We start from the raw sequence: 18457 nt of genomic DNA, 5'->3' as shown, positions 1-18457 counted from the left end.
TTGAGTGGCATGGATTACAAGAGCAAGCACCACCAGGTTGGTCCTGGTGACCGTACCCTAACTGTCCCAAGACATGATGGTGAAAATGTACTTCCCAACCTACCAATCTTTGATAGACTGCTCCGTTTTGCACACCGACTGCCCCCGCGAGCTGCAATCAGAGATCTTAATGCGGGGGTTGAGAAGACTTATCTACAGCTTCTGACCGACGCACTCGCTCTTAGACGGGCGTTGAGAGAAAGTCTAAGTACAGAAACGCAGAGGCAACTGGAAGAGGACCAGGAAGTATTTATTGCCCTGATAGCGCCCGGCGGATATGAATATGCCGTTGCCTTTATAGCTATCCTGGCCCTTGGTGCCGCTGTGGTCCCGATAAGTCAGTTCTCATCCCACATCTACAATGCATATACTAACACGCACGCAGCAACGGCCCTCCCAGTCCAAGAAGCCAAGTCCCTCGTTCTGCGAGCACAATGCGCCGCAATAATATCCTCAGACAATGCAACAACTCTCACCAAGGGCGTCGTTGAAGCAATCGGAGCCAACCTCCCCCATCTCACAATCTCCCAACACCTCCAACCAGCACCCCTAGATGCGCACTCGATAACGGTCTCCTCAAACCCCATACCAAACATGAACTCTGCGGCGCTCGTAATCTTCACCTCCGGCACAACCGGCCCACCAAAAGGCGCCGTCCAACGACGCAGCTACATCCTCGGCGCAGCCGAAGACGTCGCGGACCAGTACCGTCTCACAGAATTCGATACAGTCCAGCATCTCCTGCCCGTGCACCACGCAACAGGGATTGGGGTGACGTTCTTGCCGTTTCTCATCTCCGGTGCATGCATCGAGTTCCGCAGTGGGAGCTTTGATCCGGCTTGGACGTGGGAGCGCTGGTCCAAGGGTGGGTTAAGCGTATTCTCGGGGGTTCCAACAATATACACCCGGATGATGCGGTACTTTGAATCGCATATCGCAAGTTTACCGCCCTTGCAGCAGGAACCGTATATCCAGGGTGCTCGGAAACTACGCGTTCTTCTCTGTGGGACGTCGGCACTGCCTGGACCGGTTCAGCAATTCTGGACGAAGATACTAGACGGAAAGCCAATTCTCACGCGGTATGGAGGAACGGAGTTTCATGCTGTGCTGAAGGCGGATATTGACGGGTCGTCGCCGCTAAATAGCGTGGGCCGGATATCTCCAGGGGTTGATCTGAAGCTGGGCGTGGAGGGGATGGTCCTTGTCAAGGGACCGCATGTTTTTGCAAAGTAAGTTTCTACCATACCTGATTAATTTCGTGGTGTACATGTTAATTAATTGGGTAAACCATGCAGATACCTCCATGATCCTGCCGCAACAGCCGCAGCGCACGACGCGGATGGATATTTCATAACCGGTGACATTGCGCGACGCGAAGGGCCAAACTATTTCATACTTGGCAGGGCCTCGATTGACATCATAAAAAGCGGCGGGTATAAGCTGTCTGCTCTAGATATCGAGCGGGAGATCCTAGGCTTAGACTATATAGGGGAGGTCATGGTGGTGGGTGTTGACGACGACGAGTATGGTCAGCGAGTTGCCGCTGCAGTTACTTTGAAGGATGGGAGAAAGACGGTATCGCTTGACCAGTTAAGAACGGACTTGAGAGGGGTCCTTGCTGGGTACAAGATGCCGACTGTGCTGAGGGTACTGGAGGGGGAGATCCCAAAAAGTGGGACGGGGAAGGTGCAGAAGAAGATTCTAGGTCCGAAGTATTTCCCTGCTGGATGGAGAAGGGAGGATGGCATTCAGGTTTGGGATAAGGGGGATAGGCAGGTTCGGGCGAAGCTGTAGCCTTCCTTATATAGAAGTTATAGATGGAATATCAGCTCCAATGCTGTTTGGCATTGGACTGCCTAAAGGTAAACATGATATTTAGACCTATGTATATCTTGGCTGTCTAGATCTTCGCCTTCGCCGGTGCAGATGTCAGCCTGCCATGGACATAGCTAATCCGCTGGAACTTCTGAATCGCCTCACCCCAGAGCTCCGCTCTCAATGCTGCATACACCCTATAATCTCATTAGCGCTGCAGAAACCAAGCTAGAAAACAACATACCCCATCTTCGCCTTTGGAGCCCACTTCCTGCCCATCTCCAGCGCGGCATCCAGCATGTGCTCCGGATCTGCAACAGCATGGACGATACCATCTTGAAGCGCCTCCTTCCCGGTCCACCGATGCGCCTCAAGTAGCATCTTCGTAGCAATATCAGGTCGCAGCTTCAAACGCGGAAGCGACCCGATGCCGTCGAAATGGAGTCCTAAGTTGACAGGTGGCATGGAGAAGAAACCGCGTTTAGAGTTCATAATCCGGTAATCGTGCGCGAGGGCGAACGGACATGCTCCGCCGAAGGTATGACCTGTTAGCAGGGCAATCGTGGGGAATGGGAAGTCCAGTACAGTGTGGACGAGCTGAGAAATTACGCATTAGAGCCATTGGCGGCACCAAGGGGTGATGGAGGCATGAAATACCGGATAAAAGCCATCAGAGTTGGCGAATGGGTTGCTATCTGATTCATCGAGTTCGAGGCCCTGGTATCTGTCAGTCAACACCTAGCAATGCCTTTTCCCCTGCCAATATGGGTCCAATCACGTACGGTACACCAGAACTTCGCATCGCTTCCACGCGTGATAACTGCGCCTTCACTATCCGGACCAAGAATCTTCTCTACTGTCCGGAATGCGCGGATGATCTCCTGGCAATACCAAGTGTTCAGCCGGTTCTCCGGTGGCTTTTGCATAGTTATGACGAACACATTGCCGTGTCGCTCGAGTGAGAGGTTGCGGAACGTTCCTACTTCAGACATTGTGCATGTATGATACAACTGAGATGAGATTAGGTCGCTGTGGAGTATTATAACTGAAGAGTATCTAGAATAATGCGACCGAGGTCAGTCGGTGTACAAGGGCATCCTCCCATGTCGGTTCTTGGTAAATCGCCGACAGCCGAAATGCGGGGGGTCGATCTGAGGTTATCCGAATACCGCATCGACCGCGGGGCTGGAGGGGTAAATAATCGTGGAAAAGGTGGCGACGTCATAATCCGCATTTGAAGTGCGTCGTCTTGCTCTATTCTTGTAACCGGGGTTACCACGAGTCTGGGCGTTAAATCATGATATCGCCATACGTATCGTAGTCATTCAGCAGCCAGTCTCCGATGCCATCATACTGCAACTGGAAAAGCCCGTGATCCAACGCGTCCTGGTTGTTAAGCTCGGGGAAGTCATTGACTGGGTCAAATAGACTACCGGTCGGTAGGGTGTCTACTATTGCTGCAGCATTTCCTCGCGTGCGCGAGGATACCGGGGGAATGGGTCCCTCGCTAACCCGGTACCCTATAGACCCAGTATATTCTGCCTCAGCACCGTCTTGGTGCATCCTCGGACGCATAAGGTCTTCCCAAGCCCAGGTAAGACCAGGGCCAAGCGTATCAAAAAATGCCCGATGTTCATCCTGAAGACTGGGTGCCTCGACATGGTTATCAGCCGCTGGCAAAGACTGTTGCTTCTCGGTAATCGCTCTCAAGACTCTGAGGGGTGCCATCGCTGACGGCCACCGTTTGGCGAGTTGTTCCAGGGATGAATCGATTGTCTGCATTCCCGGCGCAGCCTTTGACCACAAGAGTGGAATTCTTCTACATGATAGCATTCCAATACCGGTAGCCAGAAGATAAAAGGTAAATACCGATCCCAGATACTGGATCTCATCGCGAGCAAGGAAGTCTTCAAAAATTGCAACGACGTAGGCGGATGCAAGAATTGCCGCTGCTGACGGGGCATGGTGTGCTGGTTGGGATCGACTGAGAATTATAAGGCAGACGAAATATGGAACGTGAAGTTGTCTCGCCTCGAAATCGTAGGGTGAAAGAGGCTTCTCGGAACTGGACAGCTCAGTATCGGAGCCTGTACTCGCAAAAAGCCGCAGCGATTTGGGCAATCCATGAATCCATCGCTGCAGGGATTTGCCAACTGATTGCCTTGTGCGGCGCGTCAGGGAGTCCCTCCGGCAACACTGGGTCAAATGGCCGAGGATGGAGCAAATTTCCACGTATGAGATGAACAGATCCGGCCTATGGCTAGAGTCTCGAAAATCGTCTATACGCGGTGGAGCTAATTCACTATCGCAGAGATTCACCGCTAGTGGCCTGCCTTGTCCAGCAGATATCAAACAGTCCCTTGCCTGTCGCATGGTCAGCAAGTCCACTGATAATAGACAGAGCAACCTACAAATAGGCTCCACCATAGCCGTCGCCGTAGAGCTTTCCCTTCGGTGTTCAACGGCTCCTTGTGCAGGCCAATCTGGTGTGCCAACCCAATGCCGACATATCGCCAAAAGCCGCTTGTATTCGTTGAAACATGCTCTGGGCATTCAGGATTGTACCAATGCAAGATGCAAACCGCCGCCACTACGGTCAGCGGGTTCTTCTCCCATCCCGAATAAAAGAGCGCCTTTGCTCGGCGATAGAATTCGTGCGAGGATGCATACGATGCCACCGCTGGGGCTGAGGTTACTCGGCTGGCGGCAAGAAAAGCGGCCTGGAGTAGAAGAATCGACGGCTTGCTGTTGTCGATATCCTGCAGCCAGTTCCGCTCCACGATCGGCATCCATGGTGCGCAGCGTTTCATGAATGTATCGACGAGGCTCTCTCGGACAGCTCGTGGCGGTATATCGAAGGCACGCTGAAGACGCAGCAATTGCACATCATCCTCTGATAATGTCTCTGCAGGTGCAATTGGCAGTGTCCCCTCATCATTGGTTATCGAATCCGTGTCGTGAAAGTAGTCATTCCGCTCCATAAAGCCTCCAGTTGCAGTTATTGACGTGTATGGATTCCATAAAGCGCTCACGTTACTTCGCCCTGGCCTTGCATCGTAATCCTTCCATGCTGTTTCTGAGGTAAGGGACCAAGTTGTAGTGGGAGGAGTGATCTCTTCCACCGCGTTCAGTGGGAGCGAGCTGACATCTGGGGATACTTGTGCGTCAAGTGGCGCTAATTGTTCTCTTCCTGGCCGTCTATCTCGTCTGGCATATCCAGGTTGTCGCCCTCGGCGTTTTGGTTCCCGTTGGCTGCAGTCATTAGTGGTTGATCAAATCCGACATTTTGCTTCGCACCCACAAGCATGGCCATTGGTGTCGGAGACAATTCCGACATTTACTGCTAGTCTCCGAAAATATACATCGTACCTGTTGCGGTCAGTGCGATCTCGATACAGTGTTAAGCCCCGTTGGTGGCCGACCTTCTTCTTGTTGCATGCCACGCAAGCGGTTGAGGCCCGCAGCCGAGGAGGTTCATAAACGTCGGCCATTACCATTCGGTTCCCGGTGGTTTGGATATTCTCCGATGAAATATCAATTTACCAGAAATTTTCCGCAATCCCAGCCAGGGCGGTTGGAAATAATGTCTCGGCGAAAGCCTGTGGAAGCTGGATAGCCGAAGGTCTCAGCTTCCCCGCACCGGAACCAGCAAAAAGGAACCCATGGATTCATTGAGGCTTATGTATCAACATCAGGTCCAGTTATTGCTCCTGGGGCTGGTCAGTATACTAAAATTGCTGGATCTGTAGCACTGCAGTGGTGGCTTCATTAACCCCTAAATTCAGAAATTACAAGAAAGTGGGGTCATCAGGAAATATATATCGCGATGAAGCATGAGTTCCGACTTTGATGCATCAAGCACGACATATCGTCAACTCTTCCGCAAACCCCCAGAAGCAAGTAAGCATATCATGATAGATCAAGACTATGTAACGGAAGTCAAAACCAAACAAGAGTAAGAGGCTGTTTGGTGAAATCTGGGTGTAGGGTCACGTGTCGCACCTGCCGTTTGTGGAAGCCACAACATCGCCAGCCAGAAAGAAGATCAAGTCTGCACCATCGTTGGGTCTCAGTTCCATCCCATGCTTGTCATTCTTGTCACTCCCTTGTCCAGATCCGTCATTGAGTTTGGAGATCAGTTTCGCTTTTGCATCCACAGCCCCACCACTCCGTGCCTCTCGCCACCTCCACGCCAGAGCCGCTTGCTCCGAGCTTGACACCGCGGCTCTCTTATCGGGCAATCAGCTTGTAATCAGCCACGCACTGACACAGCCACGATGCTTTGCGATGCCAACACTCGATGCTGGAGGGCTTCCCACCTGGCCTATTACGAGCGGCCGGTAAATGCCTTTTGACCTGCCACCTAACCTTCAACACGAGGAAATGTCCGTTCGCTCTTATTGGCTGCCGTACCGCGCGTTCATATCGAAACGAGTTTGGCTCACATGCGGGTGAAATTGCCCCAGATGCCTTTGGCCCAGCGTCTTATCTCGCTGACGTTGGTTCTCCTCTTGCTTGGACCCTGACTTGGAGGTCCCTGGCGACGTTGGTAAACAAGGTATGCTGCCATCCCCCGTCGCGTTCTTGCGAAGTCAGTCGCTCATAGCCTTCTTATAATATAGGTCTCAGCTGCAGTGGTCCCTCGCGCGAGGTAATGACTGCTGTACCTCGATACCACCTCCGCCCATCCTACATTACGTGAAACTATCCGTTCGGCCCCAGCCCTCCACGGCCACGCACCAATGTCTCGAGATGGAGGGAATGAAGCGAATAAATCAAATTTGCGATGAGTTCGCCGCTCGGTTACAAAAGCTCCGCGTACGAAATCACGAAGAACAACCATTTTATCCCAATGGGACTGCCAAGGAAGTTTTTCGGATGGACGAGGAGCAACTCCATGAGCTATTTCAACTGATATCCCCCGGCGGCACGTCAAAAGACGGCATCATATCAGCTATAGTGCGTCACGTTGTACGGAATCTGAGTACCCTATTTGCAGTTGTCGTTCGAATCAGGCGTGCAGACGATGTTAACCTGTTACGGCAATTCACCGACTTGATCGTTCACGATGATGCTCTCCTACAGCCCCCACGCCTAACGGACGATGAACTTCCGATTCCGCTTGACAAAGCCCGGCTATTCTTTCCTACATTCGCAAACGAATTTTTCGACACCCAATTTCAGTTCTGCGCTATAACCCTGCAACGGAAAGAAGATGTAACATATCAGGATTATCGATCTCAATGCCCGCTTCCCTACAAAAGGCAACAAAGAATAGGAGGTGGTGCTTTTGGTGAAGTTTATAAAGTGAAGATCGAACGGCACCATGTCAGGTCTACCGGGGATCGGAGTGGGAACCTTGAACCAGAATGGCTGGCACGCAAAGACTTCAAGAGGCAACAGTCATTCACGGTTGAGCTTGATGTATATAAGGCGATCATGAAACAGCCAAGGAAACACGATCATTTGGTGATGGTCGTGGCGATTCTACAATACCGTGATACTAGCAGCCTATTTTTCCCATTGGCCACTGGCGATCTTGATCAGTACCTCAACGGCAAACTTCACGGAGATGAACGCCCCCTCGACACCCTACAAAAAAAAAGCATGCTTTTCGAAAGGGGGGTTGCATTGGCTGGTGCGCTTGCTTTTCTTCACGATGGGTTCGACGGGGTAGCTTGCCTTCACCTTGACCTGAAGCCTAGCAATGTCCTGGTCTATGATGCGTATGCGCCTGATGAAACCTGGAAGATAACTGACTTTGGTCTCACGCGTATGAGAAATCGCGAGTATTCCAGCGCTGCCCCAGGCTTTGAAGGGATATACTTGCCCCCGGAGTGTGGCACACCTGATGGCAGGGTAACACCTCGAAGCGATGTTTGGTCTCTGGGTTGCATCTTCTCGCTGGTCATAACCTATATGCTTTGCGGGCCAAGCGGGGTGAAAGAATTCACAGAAAAGCGTGGTGAGCGGCCAGAGGGAGACCTGTTTTTTATCACGACCAAGAACTCAACCCCCCGAATTTCGCCCGCTGTTACCTCCTGGTTTGACCACCTGAAGCAGAGCAGTGCTCGAGATGAAACGCTGTCACGGGTGATTCGAGAGTCGCTCGATTATCTCCAGAGCAAAGTCTTGCACCCTATTTGTGGCCAACGAGCCACTGCAAGGGAAGTGGAACTTGGACTGAAAGCAATCCATCAGCGCTTTGAAAAGCGAGCGCCCCCACCTTCACCACAACCTGCGCAAGGCCAGCCGGAGCAAGCTTCCGTCATAGATCGGCTCATCGCCCGCATGAAACACCGGACATCCGAGTCCTCTGTTTTTCGGCTGCGAAGCTTTGGGTATAACCTCAACCCTAATGGATTTGGATTTCGGTTCTCCCCTCTGGACGGGGATTATTTAGCTTTCTTTTCTTCGCAGAATACATTATTCTGGACCGTGTCAGAGATCATGTCTGCTCTGCGCGATGGGTCACAGATTCCACCCCCTCAAGCTCTTCGAATCCCGGATGGCGCAACCAAGTCATTTGCAGTGAGCTCCAACACAATCTGCAACTGTCTCGATGCGGAATCCTTCAAGGTATGTTGTTGTGTAGTATCCAGTATTTTCCTGGCCATTGCTAACTATTTTAGTGTCACGTATATAATGTCGCAGGCACATCTTCTTCTGTCCGGGTTGATGATGGTGTTAGAGTTTCCTATGACCATATGGGCTATATCAAAAGAGTCACCATGTCCTCCGATGGATCTCTCGCGGCGTTTGTCACTACGGATAGACCGAAAGGCTCTGAGATGGACTGTAGGATATATCTTGCCTACACCGAGCATTTGATGGGGACGGCGAATGAGGGGTGAGTATTTATCCCAGAAACCTTTATATTATCACTAACTCATGTTTTAATAGTAGCAGCTCCTCGTTACGGCGCGATAGCCGTTCAAACTCCGTTTCGGAAAGCTCGTTAATGTCGGTGACTACGGCCGCCAACCTAATTGTCGAGAAAATAGTGGTCGGTTCGGCAGCGCAAATCCGGTTCCTAGACTTTACGCCAAATGGAAAGTTCCTTGTTGTCGTAATTCAAGATGGCTCGCGTGGCTTTTCTATAAGGCTGTGGGAGACCTATAGTGGAAAATGCTGGAGGGACTTCTCGGTGGCAATCGAAGTACGTTGTCTGACTGAATGACGCAGCATTTCTTATTTTATTTTAACGCTGACTCGATTCTGATTTTCAGTCAGAGACTTTTCGTTCCCTCTTTACAACATGTTGCTTATTTATGTCCAAGGCGGGCGATCCTTGCTTGGTCGTAGTCTCGGATCACCGGCGTATCCTCCACGTCAATCTTTTTACGCGGTCAACCAACACCCGGAAACTAAACATCGGCATTGATAGTGTGTTCGTATGTGATGATGGGAGCACTCTTGTTCTTATCGGCAAGAACCACGGATTGCGAGCCTACCTATTGCCTCTTCACTCGCTTGAAAAATCCGATTTTATCGGAAGCGCAAAGATAAATCGATTATCATATGCGCCCGCGCTAGACGATGCCACAGTACAGTGTGATGCAAATAAACAGCTGAAGATGCTGATTGCTTCCTCTTCTGGATCCTTTCTTGAAATGGGCATCGATCATTGAAAAAAAAAAAAAAAAAAAAAGAAACTACCAAATGCTCCATCTATTAGAAATACACCCCATGGATAAAACCCTATCCCACCGATATTAGAAGCCTTTCAAACCATCAAGGCGTCAGTCGATCGCTCCGTGCGCTGTTTGGCATTCTGGAAGTACCACCAGTAGCATAGTGTTGCTGCGGTCAAGGGCACGGAACAAACAATGTATATCCAAAACTGCGGAGACACTACAACATTATGATTGTCGTCCATCTCGAAAAAGCCGTTCATTCCGAGGAGAGTCTGGTATTGTTCAAGGTTAGCTGGGTGTACCCTTTACTAGCTCCACTAAAAAGCACCTACGGCCATGAATGTTGAAGGGAGATATATCAGTGTCACCACGGTTATGACGCGAACTGTGGTGGAGTCTCGCACCATGAACTCGGTCTGCTGCTTTGCGACGTACGCATCCTTAAAGGAGAGAGTGTCAGTGATGTGCGATGCTATCCTTGATGTCCGGGTTTGCAGTGACCACGCGGCTTGGCCGTACGAGTTGATGGCGGTTGAATAATTGTCCAGCAGCTGCTTCATTGCCTGCAATTCATGCTGCCGTGTTACGCCGGAATCTGAAAGGCTCGCATTGGCCTGGTGAAGCACGTCGAAAGTCTTCTCGAGTGACCGAAAGATTGGCTGAAGAACTAGGCATCGATTTTCGGTCCCGCGAATGGCTGTCAAGGACTCATAATTGACTCTCAGCGCCTTATCTATTTCCGCTGCGACTGTAGTATTGGCCTTTGACTATCAGTTGAGATGTCAGAGATTGAGTAGCTTACACTTACAATGGGCAACATGCGGCCCTCCAGGTGCTTGATATATTCTCGCCAGGCCGACGTGAACGACCCAAACAAGATGTTATGAATGAGAAGTGGGTTACGATGCAGACAGGCTCGCTGACTTGGCGACTGAAGGAAGCTCTCAAGGCGAGATTGGAAGCTGCATTTTTCTGTTGGGTGTAGTAACACCCAGGTGCTGTTTTTGGTTGCCAATTCGTATTTTTGATATACCCCTGTTTGGCGTAGCACCCACGGGTCCATTCCTTTTTCATGAACCACTTTTTTAGTCGCGTATTTCATGATGTAAATAATTTCTTCTGTATATTAGTAGCCATCCTGTATAGCGGATGCCGCATGATACTGACCGATCGAGTCGGCGTTGTGCCTGATAACCGGGCTGCTGCTGAAACCTTCTTCGACAGCCATGGACCTTTGGAAAAAGGATAGCGGCAGCTCCAGGAGATCGGATGAGGCTCCAGCAATATTCACGATCTCCCTGAACATATCGCCCGTGATATTCAGCGGCCTCCAGGAGTTGGGCTGGTTGACAGATCTAGTAACAGTCAGACAAACCGCAGGCGTATTACTTGGTTTCGCCTGACTTACAAAATTCTTAACCCATTTTCCCGTGGGACGTGAAGACTTCTGCATCCACGGAGTTCGGCCAGCGAGCTCAAAGCTCTTGCAGTGACTAGATTGACTGTCAGCCATGGACGATCGCTACGCGGGTGAGAGGTGTACCTTGGTCCCCGTCAACCTCAATCCAAGTTACCCTAGATGCCGACTCCACCGCCCTGAAACATCCTCGTGATTCAGCGCGAGCCTGGAAGTCCTCGGTATATGGAGTGAGCGAGTACAAGTCGGGCAAATCCGCTATTGAGGGTCCCTTGCTTGGTTCGCCTTGTGTGGGACCATACGGTCGCGTTGGTAGGGGCAGACTGTCGAGTTCCATGCTAGTCTCCGGTTGCTGTCGCGAGTTGATGGGTTTATGCCGAGAAAGCCAATATCTACACAGCGCGATGCCGTTCAAATATGGTGTTTACGAAAAATGCGAAGTGCGCCTTGTTAATCCTTTTCTATTCAATATGATAATGGGTTTGACACGGTGACCCCGAAAAGCGCCGCGGGGGCCAGAACAGCCTGATGACAACCACCACAAATGCGACAAGAAAAGCCCACAACAACACAATGATTGGATCAACAGCCACGGGCCTTTCCTAAATCTGCCGCCGAGACTCAAGCCTCGCTCGGATTTTTGGGGTGATAGTCCTTGCTTACTCGGCGATCGCCCTGCGAACACGAAGACCAGTCAGTCCTTCCTAAGCCACATCACAGCCCCCAGCTCGTGCACGATTGCATGGTGGACACTTACTGAAGTTCGGCCTGTGATTTGTCAGTGGAGGAACTGGCATCCAGCGGATCACAAGGCGGGAACTTACCTGCGTTACTTCTTCAGGGGCATCGAACGACCAGACGTTCTGGAAGAGCTGCGAGAAATCGCAGAAGTCAGCAGAAGTCAGCAGAGCAGGGTTGGCATACAAGCGTCCAGCGGCATCATACCCGAATGTGGAAATCCTTGCCAGGATGGTTAGGGAACTTGTTCTCAAGGAGACGCTGTAGCTTCGCTCTTGTAAGATAGTGTGCGTCCGTATCCTGCCGCCGACACATCGTGCCAGACGAAGGCTGCGACGGAGGCGACGATGACAGCGACGATGCGAAGCTGAGCGTCCTCTCGAAAAAAGACATTCAAACTGTACGTCTATCGGGATACTATTTATAACGGCAAGGCTTGAAAAGTGGGATACATGAAATGGTGGTTGATAGGGACAATCTGTTCCTTCTGGATCCCGGATGGGAATTATACGGGGGATTCTCAGGCACCTGGAGGCATCCAAGCGAAGCGGAGAGCAAGAGGCTCTGCCACTGAGACCCCATCAGGTGCGTTGTTCACGCTGTCCAGTCGAGGAGGGGAGACCCGATATGTTCATGGAGGATGATTGGGCCGCTTGCGCATTCCACATGCACGCGGCTTGCTCCAGCCACATCTTCCTCCTATCACATCCCACCGCGAAGAGGCGATGATGGGAGTCCTGCGGGCAAAGACAAACTTAGTGTTTGCCTAACCATGCAGGGCTAGCCGTCGATGCTTTCTTTTCCGAGGCGGAATGGGTGAACTGGGCGATGAGTCGCAGCAAGCGCGCCCGAGGCATAACTTGCGCAGCCTCCGCACCATTGACCAACGCTTCTTCCTTCGTATGTGCGTTGCGATGCCCGAAGTCATGCAAGATGGCTTCGCGAAACAGTAGCGACGACTACAGAATCAACCTCGATGATTTGGATTGGTCCCCGGCTGCTCGTGAGCGAGAGCCTTCGACAGTTACCAGCTTGGGCGATACCTTGCGTGTGCCCACCATATCTACCAGTCCACAGCCGAACTCTCTGCGGTCGAGCTCTCTTGGGCCTGTCGAGAGCCCTTTGGGAGCTCCAGATGAAGCGGACGAGGGGGGTACGACTGGGCCGATTGTCATTGCCATCCACGAGAAGGACCGCACCGTGAAGTAAGGGTCTTGGTAATTGGGTGTCGTGAAATATGACGGAATGAGACATTTGCTGACACGATATTTCATCCGTACAGGCGACGACTTCGCGGAATCCATGTCTTCGTAAGGGACCACTGAATCTACATCTCCGCCATCCGACGATCTAACCTGACCGGCCAGATGATCACGATAAGCGGGGTCCTCGGAGCTGGATTGTACATACGCAGCGGAACCGTTCTGCGAATTGGAGGTCCTGGAGCGGTTCTGATTGCATTCACGGTGATGGGCCTGCTGGCCTGGATGGTGATGCAATGCATTGGCGAGTTTCTCGCCCTGTGGCCGATTTCCGGTGCGCTTGTCGAATTCGTTGCCAAGTTCGTCGACGAGGATCTGGGAACAGCCGTGGGAATAGCATACTGGTTGGCTTATCGCTCGTTTTCGTTGAATGCTGTCTGATCGTGTCATAGGTTTACGTACTCGATTAGCTTCGCAGCCCTAATCGTTGCGGCGGCTGGCGTGCTGGATTACTGGAACCCGGGCAAGGTGATCCAAGGAATAGTCATGTTCTTCATTGTGCCACTCTTCCTGGTCCTACTGAATAGTTTCGGCGTTCAGGTATGGCCATGGATCCGAAAGAAGCTGCGACAGGCTAATACGTGGTAGATCTATGGTTTGACGGAGGTGATCGGAGGCTCTATAAAGATTCTGGGCGTTGTTATCGTAATCGCTTGTATGATTGCGATCAATCTCGGAGGTGAGCTTCGCCCTGAATTTAATATGCTAAGGCTTATGGCGATTAGCTGGAGAGAGGGAGCATATTGGTACCAAATGTAAGCATCCTGCATGCTCGCTTTCAACAGGACTGACCTTTACAGATTACAAGCACGGTCCCATGTTCCCGTTCGATAAAACTGCTGTTGACAACTGGGGTTCGGCTATATTGTAAGTGGATGTACTTCGATTGTTTCATGTCAAACTGACCACAGTAGCTATGCATTTTCCATTGCTGCTTTCGCGTACGTCGGCGTCGACATTACTGCTGCCACCGCGCTCGAAGCACGGCCTGACCGAAGGCGCAAAACATCGACAGACCCGAGAGACAGGAGCCCGTGGCCATATATTTCTGTGCGCTTTGTCGCAACTTGGACCAGCTTCCTTGTCTGGATTATCTACTTTATTGCAGGCATTCTGCTGAGTTTGAATATTGAGTGGAACGATGCCAACCTTCCTCGACTGTCATGGCTGGGATCACCAGTTATCGAAGAGCATCCAGATAACGAAAACTACAACACCGACTCGGGTTTCGTTATCAGTGCCGCCATGTCGAATATACCGGGTCTCGCAAATCTGATTACGGCGGTCATTTTCGTCACCGCTGTGTTCTCTGCAAACACCAATCTCTATGTTGCCTCGCGAACGCTATTCAGTCTTACTAGGCGACTGCAAGGGCCTCAATGGCGCTTCATCGCTTTCTTTGGGAAGACAAATAACTATCAGGTTCCGGCTCGAGCCATGCTGCTATCGTGCTTTTTCATGTGGGTGCCATTTTTGTATCTGTCCCCACACAACTCTTCGGATACGACAATATCAAGTGTAAGTTACTCCTTAATTTCCTGTAGGTACGTCTAACACTACATCAGCTTCTCGAAGTTCTCTCCCAAATGGGTTCTGTGTGTTGCATCATCGTCTGGGCCTGTGAGTGCTGGGCGTTCATCCGCTTCTATAACTGGTGTGTTTATCTTCTAAGCATACTCGATGCATTATAATCTAACATCCCCAGTATGTCCCTCCACCGACATGAACTCAACGCTGCGCCCCAATTCGCCCATCTCCGTCGATTTCGCAATCCCGACACGGAAGACCTCTACCCTTGGCGCTCTCACGGACAGCCCATGACGATGTACCTTGCGCTATTCGGATGTCTGTTTGTACTTGCTGTTGCGGATGGCTCTGCACTGTGGCATAACTGGGCAGGCCCGAGATTCCTGTCTGCCTATTTATCCGTGAATATATCCTCTCTAGACGGAAGTGTGAGGGTACGCTAATGTTCACTATTAGATACTATGCTTCATCCCACTGTGGCTGGGTATAAAACTTTACAACAACTGGGGGAATGTGCAATGGAAGCTGGAAGACCTATCGAACTTTATATCTGTCGAGAAGAAATTGCGCGAGCTGGACGAGATTCACGACCTTGCTACAGCCAGAGACAGGGACATCCTGGAGAAGGGATGGAGAAATCTATGGGGTTTTATGTAACCCGGCTTACCTACTATATATACATAATACAAAAGTTTAAAGTCGTCTGAACAAAAATATATACAAGTTAAATATCAACCCAACTAACCACATACGGCAAAATCTCCACCTCCCCCATAAGTCCTGTCTCAACAAGACACGGCAAAGGCCCCGTTGTTGTCAACAAAGGCTCAGATCCTGCAATCTCAATATCGCCATACAAGGTGCGGATATAATTCCACATCACAGTGGGAACAACAATCTCCACAACATTCACCCCGGAAGTGAGATAAGGTCCCATATCAGCAAACGGCCTGTTAAAATCGACCCCATGGAGTCGATGGCCGTTGACATATACCTGCAGCCCATGCGGCACTGGAGGGAGGGAGATATATGCCCCTGAATTGTGACCACCACCAGTAATATTCGTGCTAGAATTCCAGTGAAACTCAGCGTGGTAGTATCCAACACCAGAGACATTGTGCAAACCCTCAATATCAATCCAGGAGGGCAGGAACGTTGCATTCAATAAATGCGTAGTGTTATGCTTCACGGCTGGGATATGCGCATTGGAGAGATTTGATGGTGCGGCCCAGTGTTCGACTGTTAGGGTCCAGTTTGAGAGTTTGAATGATTTTTGCCGGGGAGTTCCTGGTTGCATGACTGATGAAGATGCCGGAAGATGGTGCGATTTGCCGTTTGATAGCGGGACAGAGGTGTTTGTTGTCTGGTGGGAGGGACTGACGTGGAGCGCCAGTCCAGTGTCTCTGGTATAGCCATACCCTATAACGGAGTGAGGGAGATGAATTGCGTGAACTGGAGGGGTGTCTATTTCAGCTTTTAGACTGTCACTGAATGCTAGGACTGTTGTTTGGTTTACTGCAAGTGTCAGTGGGATTGTGATTGTGCCGTTGTTGCTGGTCTGGTAATGGACGATCGGGGAACGATGTCCACTCCAGCTCTTGAAGAAATATGGCGTTTTCGTAGTTTGAACGGTTACTGAGCCATTTGAGGGGGATTTGGATGTAGAGTCCGAGAATAAAAAGACGTAGTCTGTATCTGTTGCGTTGTCTGTTCTGTAGACTGGATACCAGGTGCCGTTGGTTTGGACGCGGACGCGAGGAGCAATGCCGATAGCTGTTAGGCGATGGGCAACCCTGTGCGTGCCAGTGGTATAGACGTTCTCACTTCTCTCTAGGCTCTGGAGAGCCGCTTTAGCTGCATCTTGGTTTGCCTTGGTATCAGTGGAATTCCCAGAGGGATAGTACCCCGGAAGCCCACCGCTGAGAATAAGAGGAATCCCAGCCCGTGCGAACTGCTGCAGCTTCTTAACAGATTCAAGCGTGACATTCTGATGTCCAGTAACAATAATAGCCTTATAGGCCGGGGACTCCGGTGCAAGAAGACCATTCTCAACCCTGACACCGTCCATGACTAGATTATCCGGCGATAAGTAGCTGTATGTATACCCACCGTCAACCAGATCACTGCCAGCATAAACAGTTCCGAGTTGAGGATCCGTGACAGAATCCTTATTCAGAAAGACAACATCCGTCCTCGGCATCCCCTGTCTCAAAATAAACTGATTCCTGCTCGCATACGCAATCATGTCTGAATAGCTATGTTCCCAAGCAGGCTGCTTATCGTTATACGATTCTCCAAAAAGCATGAAGAACGACGCATACCCAGGCCATGTCGTATCATAGTAATTCCCCGAATATGTCTGACCATGGAGGACAACCTGGTTCACGCCTCCCGCAAAGGCACGGTTAATCTGCCAGAGCAGATGTGAAACGGTCAGCGAAAATGCCTTGCGCATATTGGCCCCCATCTCGTTGGATATGATGCTTTTCTGGGCGACGGTTGCTACACCCGAGAACTGTCGATATCCATCGACATTGTCGTTGAAGGCGAGGCTCTCGCATTCGGGGGCATCGACGTGTGCAATGCTGGATTCCATGTCCAGCGGGAGGTTATACGAGGGCTGGGCGGAGTATTCGACACCGAGCGAGGACGTCCATTTCTTCAAGGTGTTTAAGTACTCCTGGTATCCCTGGGCTAGTGTTTTGCGGTAGTCATTTACAACGCCCTGGCCAGCATCTTCGGTGTCAAGAACGCATTGCATATCGCCTGGATAGGATGGCTGCACACCAGGATTATTGTTGCCGAACTGGATTAAAGGGAGGTATTTCCGCAAGTCGTACCCTGTCATTCGATGGAATTTCTGTGGCAGTGAGGGCGTCCAGGAGATGTTGGATTCGATTTCCAAGCTATCTTCCCAGGCATAGTTCCCGACTTCGGAGAGCAGCTGTCTGGTCTCGGAGTCGAGAATATATTTCTCCCAGAAGTCAATGGTGGTTCGTGCACCGCGGGCACTGAAGTGATCTACTATGTAGGATCCGTTGTCGAAAATGCTTCCGGTCGTGTTCGTTTCGATGTCCAGGTTCTTTGCAAGGTCCTGGTACTGGTAGTATGCAAAAAGGTGGTGAGTAGCCTTTGTGCCGAACTGCAACTGTACAGTTCCATCACGATGGACATAATCCGTATGGTCAGTGAGAGAGGCATTCTGAAGTACCAGCCGGGTAGACGTCGTTGATGGCGTGCCAAACGTCGAGCTGGCTGGGTTATGGATAACCGACGAGGACAATACTTGTGCTGAAACAAGTGCAACCAGCTCCCCCGATCCCCATCCAGGGACCCTGCCATTATATGACCCATTGTGAGAAACAGTAGCATTAAACGACGCCTGAGTAGTGGTACGTCAGCTGTGATATCCTGCTATCTCCGAAGAAACATACCAAATCCCAATGCAATCCCGGGTCCGTCGTCTCAGCAGGAACACCCTGTCCCTGGTTCGGGCCCAACGCAAAGTCAAAGACCATCCCGGCATCCTTGGCAGCCTGCAGCGAAGCCTTAAGGACACGGCTATAAGCCTCCGTCCCAAAGCCATAGGTAGCCCAGTCCGCGCCGGACGGGGGCGCCGCTAGGGATCCGCCGTAGTTATATAACGGAACAAGCTCGATGCCACCTGCGCCAATTGAGGAGGCCGAGCGGATGTCATTTTGGACCGTGGTCGTGTTTACACTGGCGTCTGGGAGCCAGTATCGGAATTTGATGCGGTCTGTGTTTTCGGGGTCCTGGAAGGTGCATGATGCTATTGGAAGCAAGAGCAGGGCTTGAAGCCAGGCTGTTAGATGCATATCCCTAGATATTGATTTGTGTGCAGAGTATGGACAGGGATATCATGTTTGCGCAATATTTATCGCCCATAACTGCGCATCCGAATCAGGACGAGGCATGAGGTCACAAGAGGAGTGTACGGAATATCCGACTCGGCAGCTTAATGTGATTCCGGAGTGGGTAGAGAGAACAGCAGCAATTGGCCT

The 18457-nt window shown here is 51.0% G+C and overlaps 8 protein-coding genes across 8 annotated transcripts; 3 read left to right on the top strand and 5 right to left on the bottom strand.

Annotated features, from left to right (window-relative positions):
• Nucleotides 1-9: 9 nt before the first annotated feature.
• On the top strand, nucleotides 10-1958 carry ASPVEDRAFT_876959 (uncharacterized protein; the record flags this gene model as incomplete). The annotated part of the gene is made up of 2 exons (XM_040818126.1): nucleotides 10-1268; nucleotides 1335-1958. 2 exons carry the CDS (start codon nucleotides 10-12, stop codon nucleotides 1831-1833), a joined length of 1758 nt encoding a protein of 585 aa, XP_040672975.1. The 3' UTR covers nucleotides 1834-1958.
• ASPVEDRAFT_88466 (enoyl-CoA hydratase/isomerase family protein) lies at nucleotides 1940-2846 on the bottom strand (the record flags this gene model as incomplete). The annotated part of the gene is made up of 4 exons (XM_040818331.1): nucleotides 1940-2051; nucleotides 2099-2451; nucleotides 2512-2571; nucleotides 2637-2846. 4 exons carry the CDS (start codon nucleotides 2844-2846, stop codon nucleotides 1940-1942), a joined length of 735 nt encoding a protein of 244 aa, XP_040672974.1.
• ASPVEDRAFT_361731 (uncharacterized protein) lies at nucleotides 2783-5519 on the bottom strand. The gene is made up of 5 exons (XM_040811150.1): nucleotides 5277-5519; nucleotides 5156-5223; nucleotides 4266-5106; nucleotides 3167-4218; nucleotides 2783-3113 (listed from the first exon to the last, which is right to left on the bottom strand). Exons 1-5 carry the CDS (start codon nucleotides 5349-5351, stop codon nucleotides 2894-2896), a joined length of 2256 nt encoding a protein of 751 aa, XP_040672973.1. The 5' UTR covers nucleotides 5352-5519; the 3' UTR covers nucleotides 2783-2893.
• Nucleotides 5520-6606: 1087 nt separating this feature from the next.
• ASPVEDRAFT_88464 (uncharacterized protein) lies at nucleotides 6607-9485 on the top strand (the record flags this gene model as incomplete). Its single annotated transcript, XM_040818330.1, has 4 exons — nucleotides 6607-8433; nucleotides 8487-8704; nucleotides 8758-9013; nucleotides 9084-9485. 4 exons carry the CDS (start codon nucleotides 6607-6609, stop codon nucleotides 9483-9485), a joined length of 2703 nt encoding a protein of 900 aa, XP_040672972.1.
• Nucleotides 9486-9532: 47 nt separating this feature from the next.
• ASPVEDRAFT_876951 (uncharacterized protein) lies at nucleotides 9533-11245 on the bottom strand (the record flags this gene model as incomplete). Its single annotated transcript, XM_040818125.1, has 6 exons — nucleotides 9533-9763; nucleotides 9824-10252; nucleotides 10300-10610; nucleotides 10659-10846; nucleotides 10900-10993; nucleotides 11035-11245. 6 exons carry the CDS (start codon nucleotides 11243-11245, stop codon nucleotides 9581-9583), a joined length of 1416 nt encoding a protein of 471 aa, XP_040672971.1. The 3' UTR covers nucleotides 9533-9580.
• Nucleotides 11246-11661: 416 nt separating this feature from the next.
• ASPVEDRAFT_88462 (uncharacterized protein) lies at nucleotides 11662-12039 on the bottom strand (the record flags this gene model as incomplete). The annotated part of the gene is made up of 3 exons (XM_040818329.1): nucleotides 11662-11676; nucleotides 11733-11780; nucleotides 11854-12039. 3 exons carry the CDS (start codon nucleotides 12037-12039, stop codon nucleotides 11662-11664), a joined length of 249 nt encoding a protein of 82 aa, XP_040672970.1.
• A 409-nt stretch (nucleotides 12040-12448) lies between these two features.
• Nucleotides 12449-15181, top strand: ASPVEDRAFT_46560 (uncharacterized protein). The gene is made up of 11 exons (XM_040813581.1): nucleotides 12449-12851; nucleotides 12929-12956; nucleotides 13014-13252; nucleotides 13301-13448; nucleotides 13497-13587; nucleotides 13634-13663; nucleotides 13709-13775; nucleotides 13823-14426; nucleotides 14474-14562; nucleotides 14614-14836; nucleotides 14892-15181. The coding sequence occupies exons 1-11, from the start codon at nucleotides 12580-12582 to the stop codon at nucleotides 15090-15092; spliced, it is 1992 nt and encodes a 663-aa protein (XP_040672969.1). The 5' UTR covers nucleotides 12449-12579; the 3' UTR covers nucleotides 15093-15181.
• ASPVEDRAFT_65669 (uncharacterized protein) lies at nucleotides 15160-18271 on the bottom strand (the record flags this gene model as incomplete). Its single annotated transcript, XM_040815832.1, has 2 exons — nucleotides 15160-17817; nucleotides 17870-18271. The coding sequence occupies 2 exons, from the start codon at nucleotides 18269-18271 to the stop codon at nucleotides 15160-15162; spliced, it is 3060 nt and encodes a 1019-aa protein (XP_040672968.1).
• Between the last annotated feature and the right edge of the window lie 186 nt (nucleotides 18272-18457).

Source organism: Aspergillus versicolor (assembly GCF_001890125.1).
Source record: "Aspergillus versicolor CBS 583.65 unplaced genomic scaffold ASPVEscaffold_12, whole genome shotgun sequence".
NCBI classification, from domain to species: domain Eukaryota; kingdom Fungi; phylum Ascomycota; class Eurotiomycetes; order Eurotiales; family Aspergillaceae; genus Aspergillus; species Aspergillus versicolor.
Note: the sequence above shows the minus strand (reverse complement) of the source record. Positions and strands in the feature narration are given on the sequence as shown.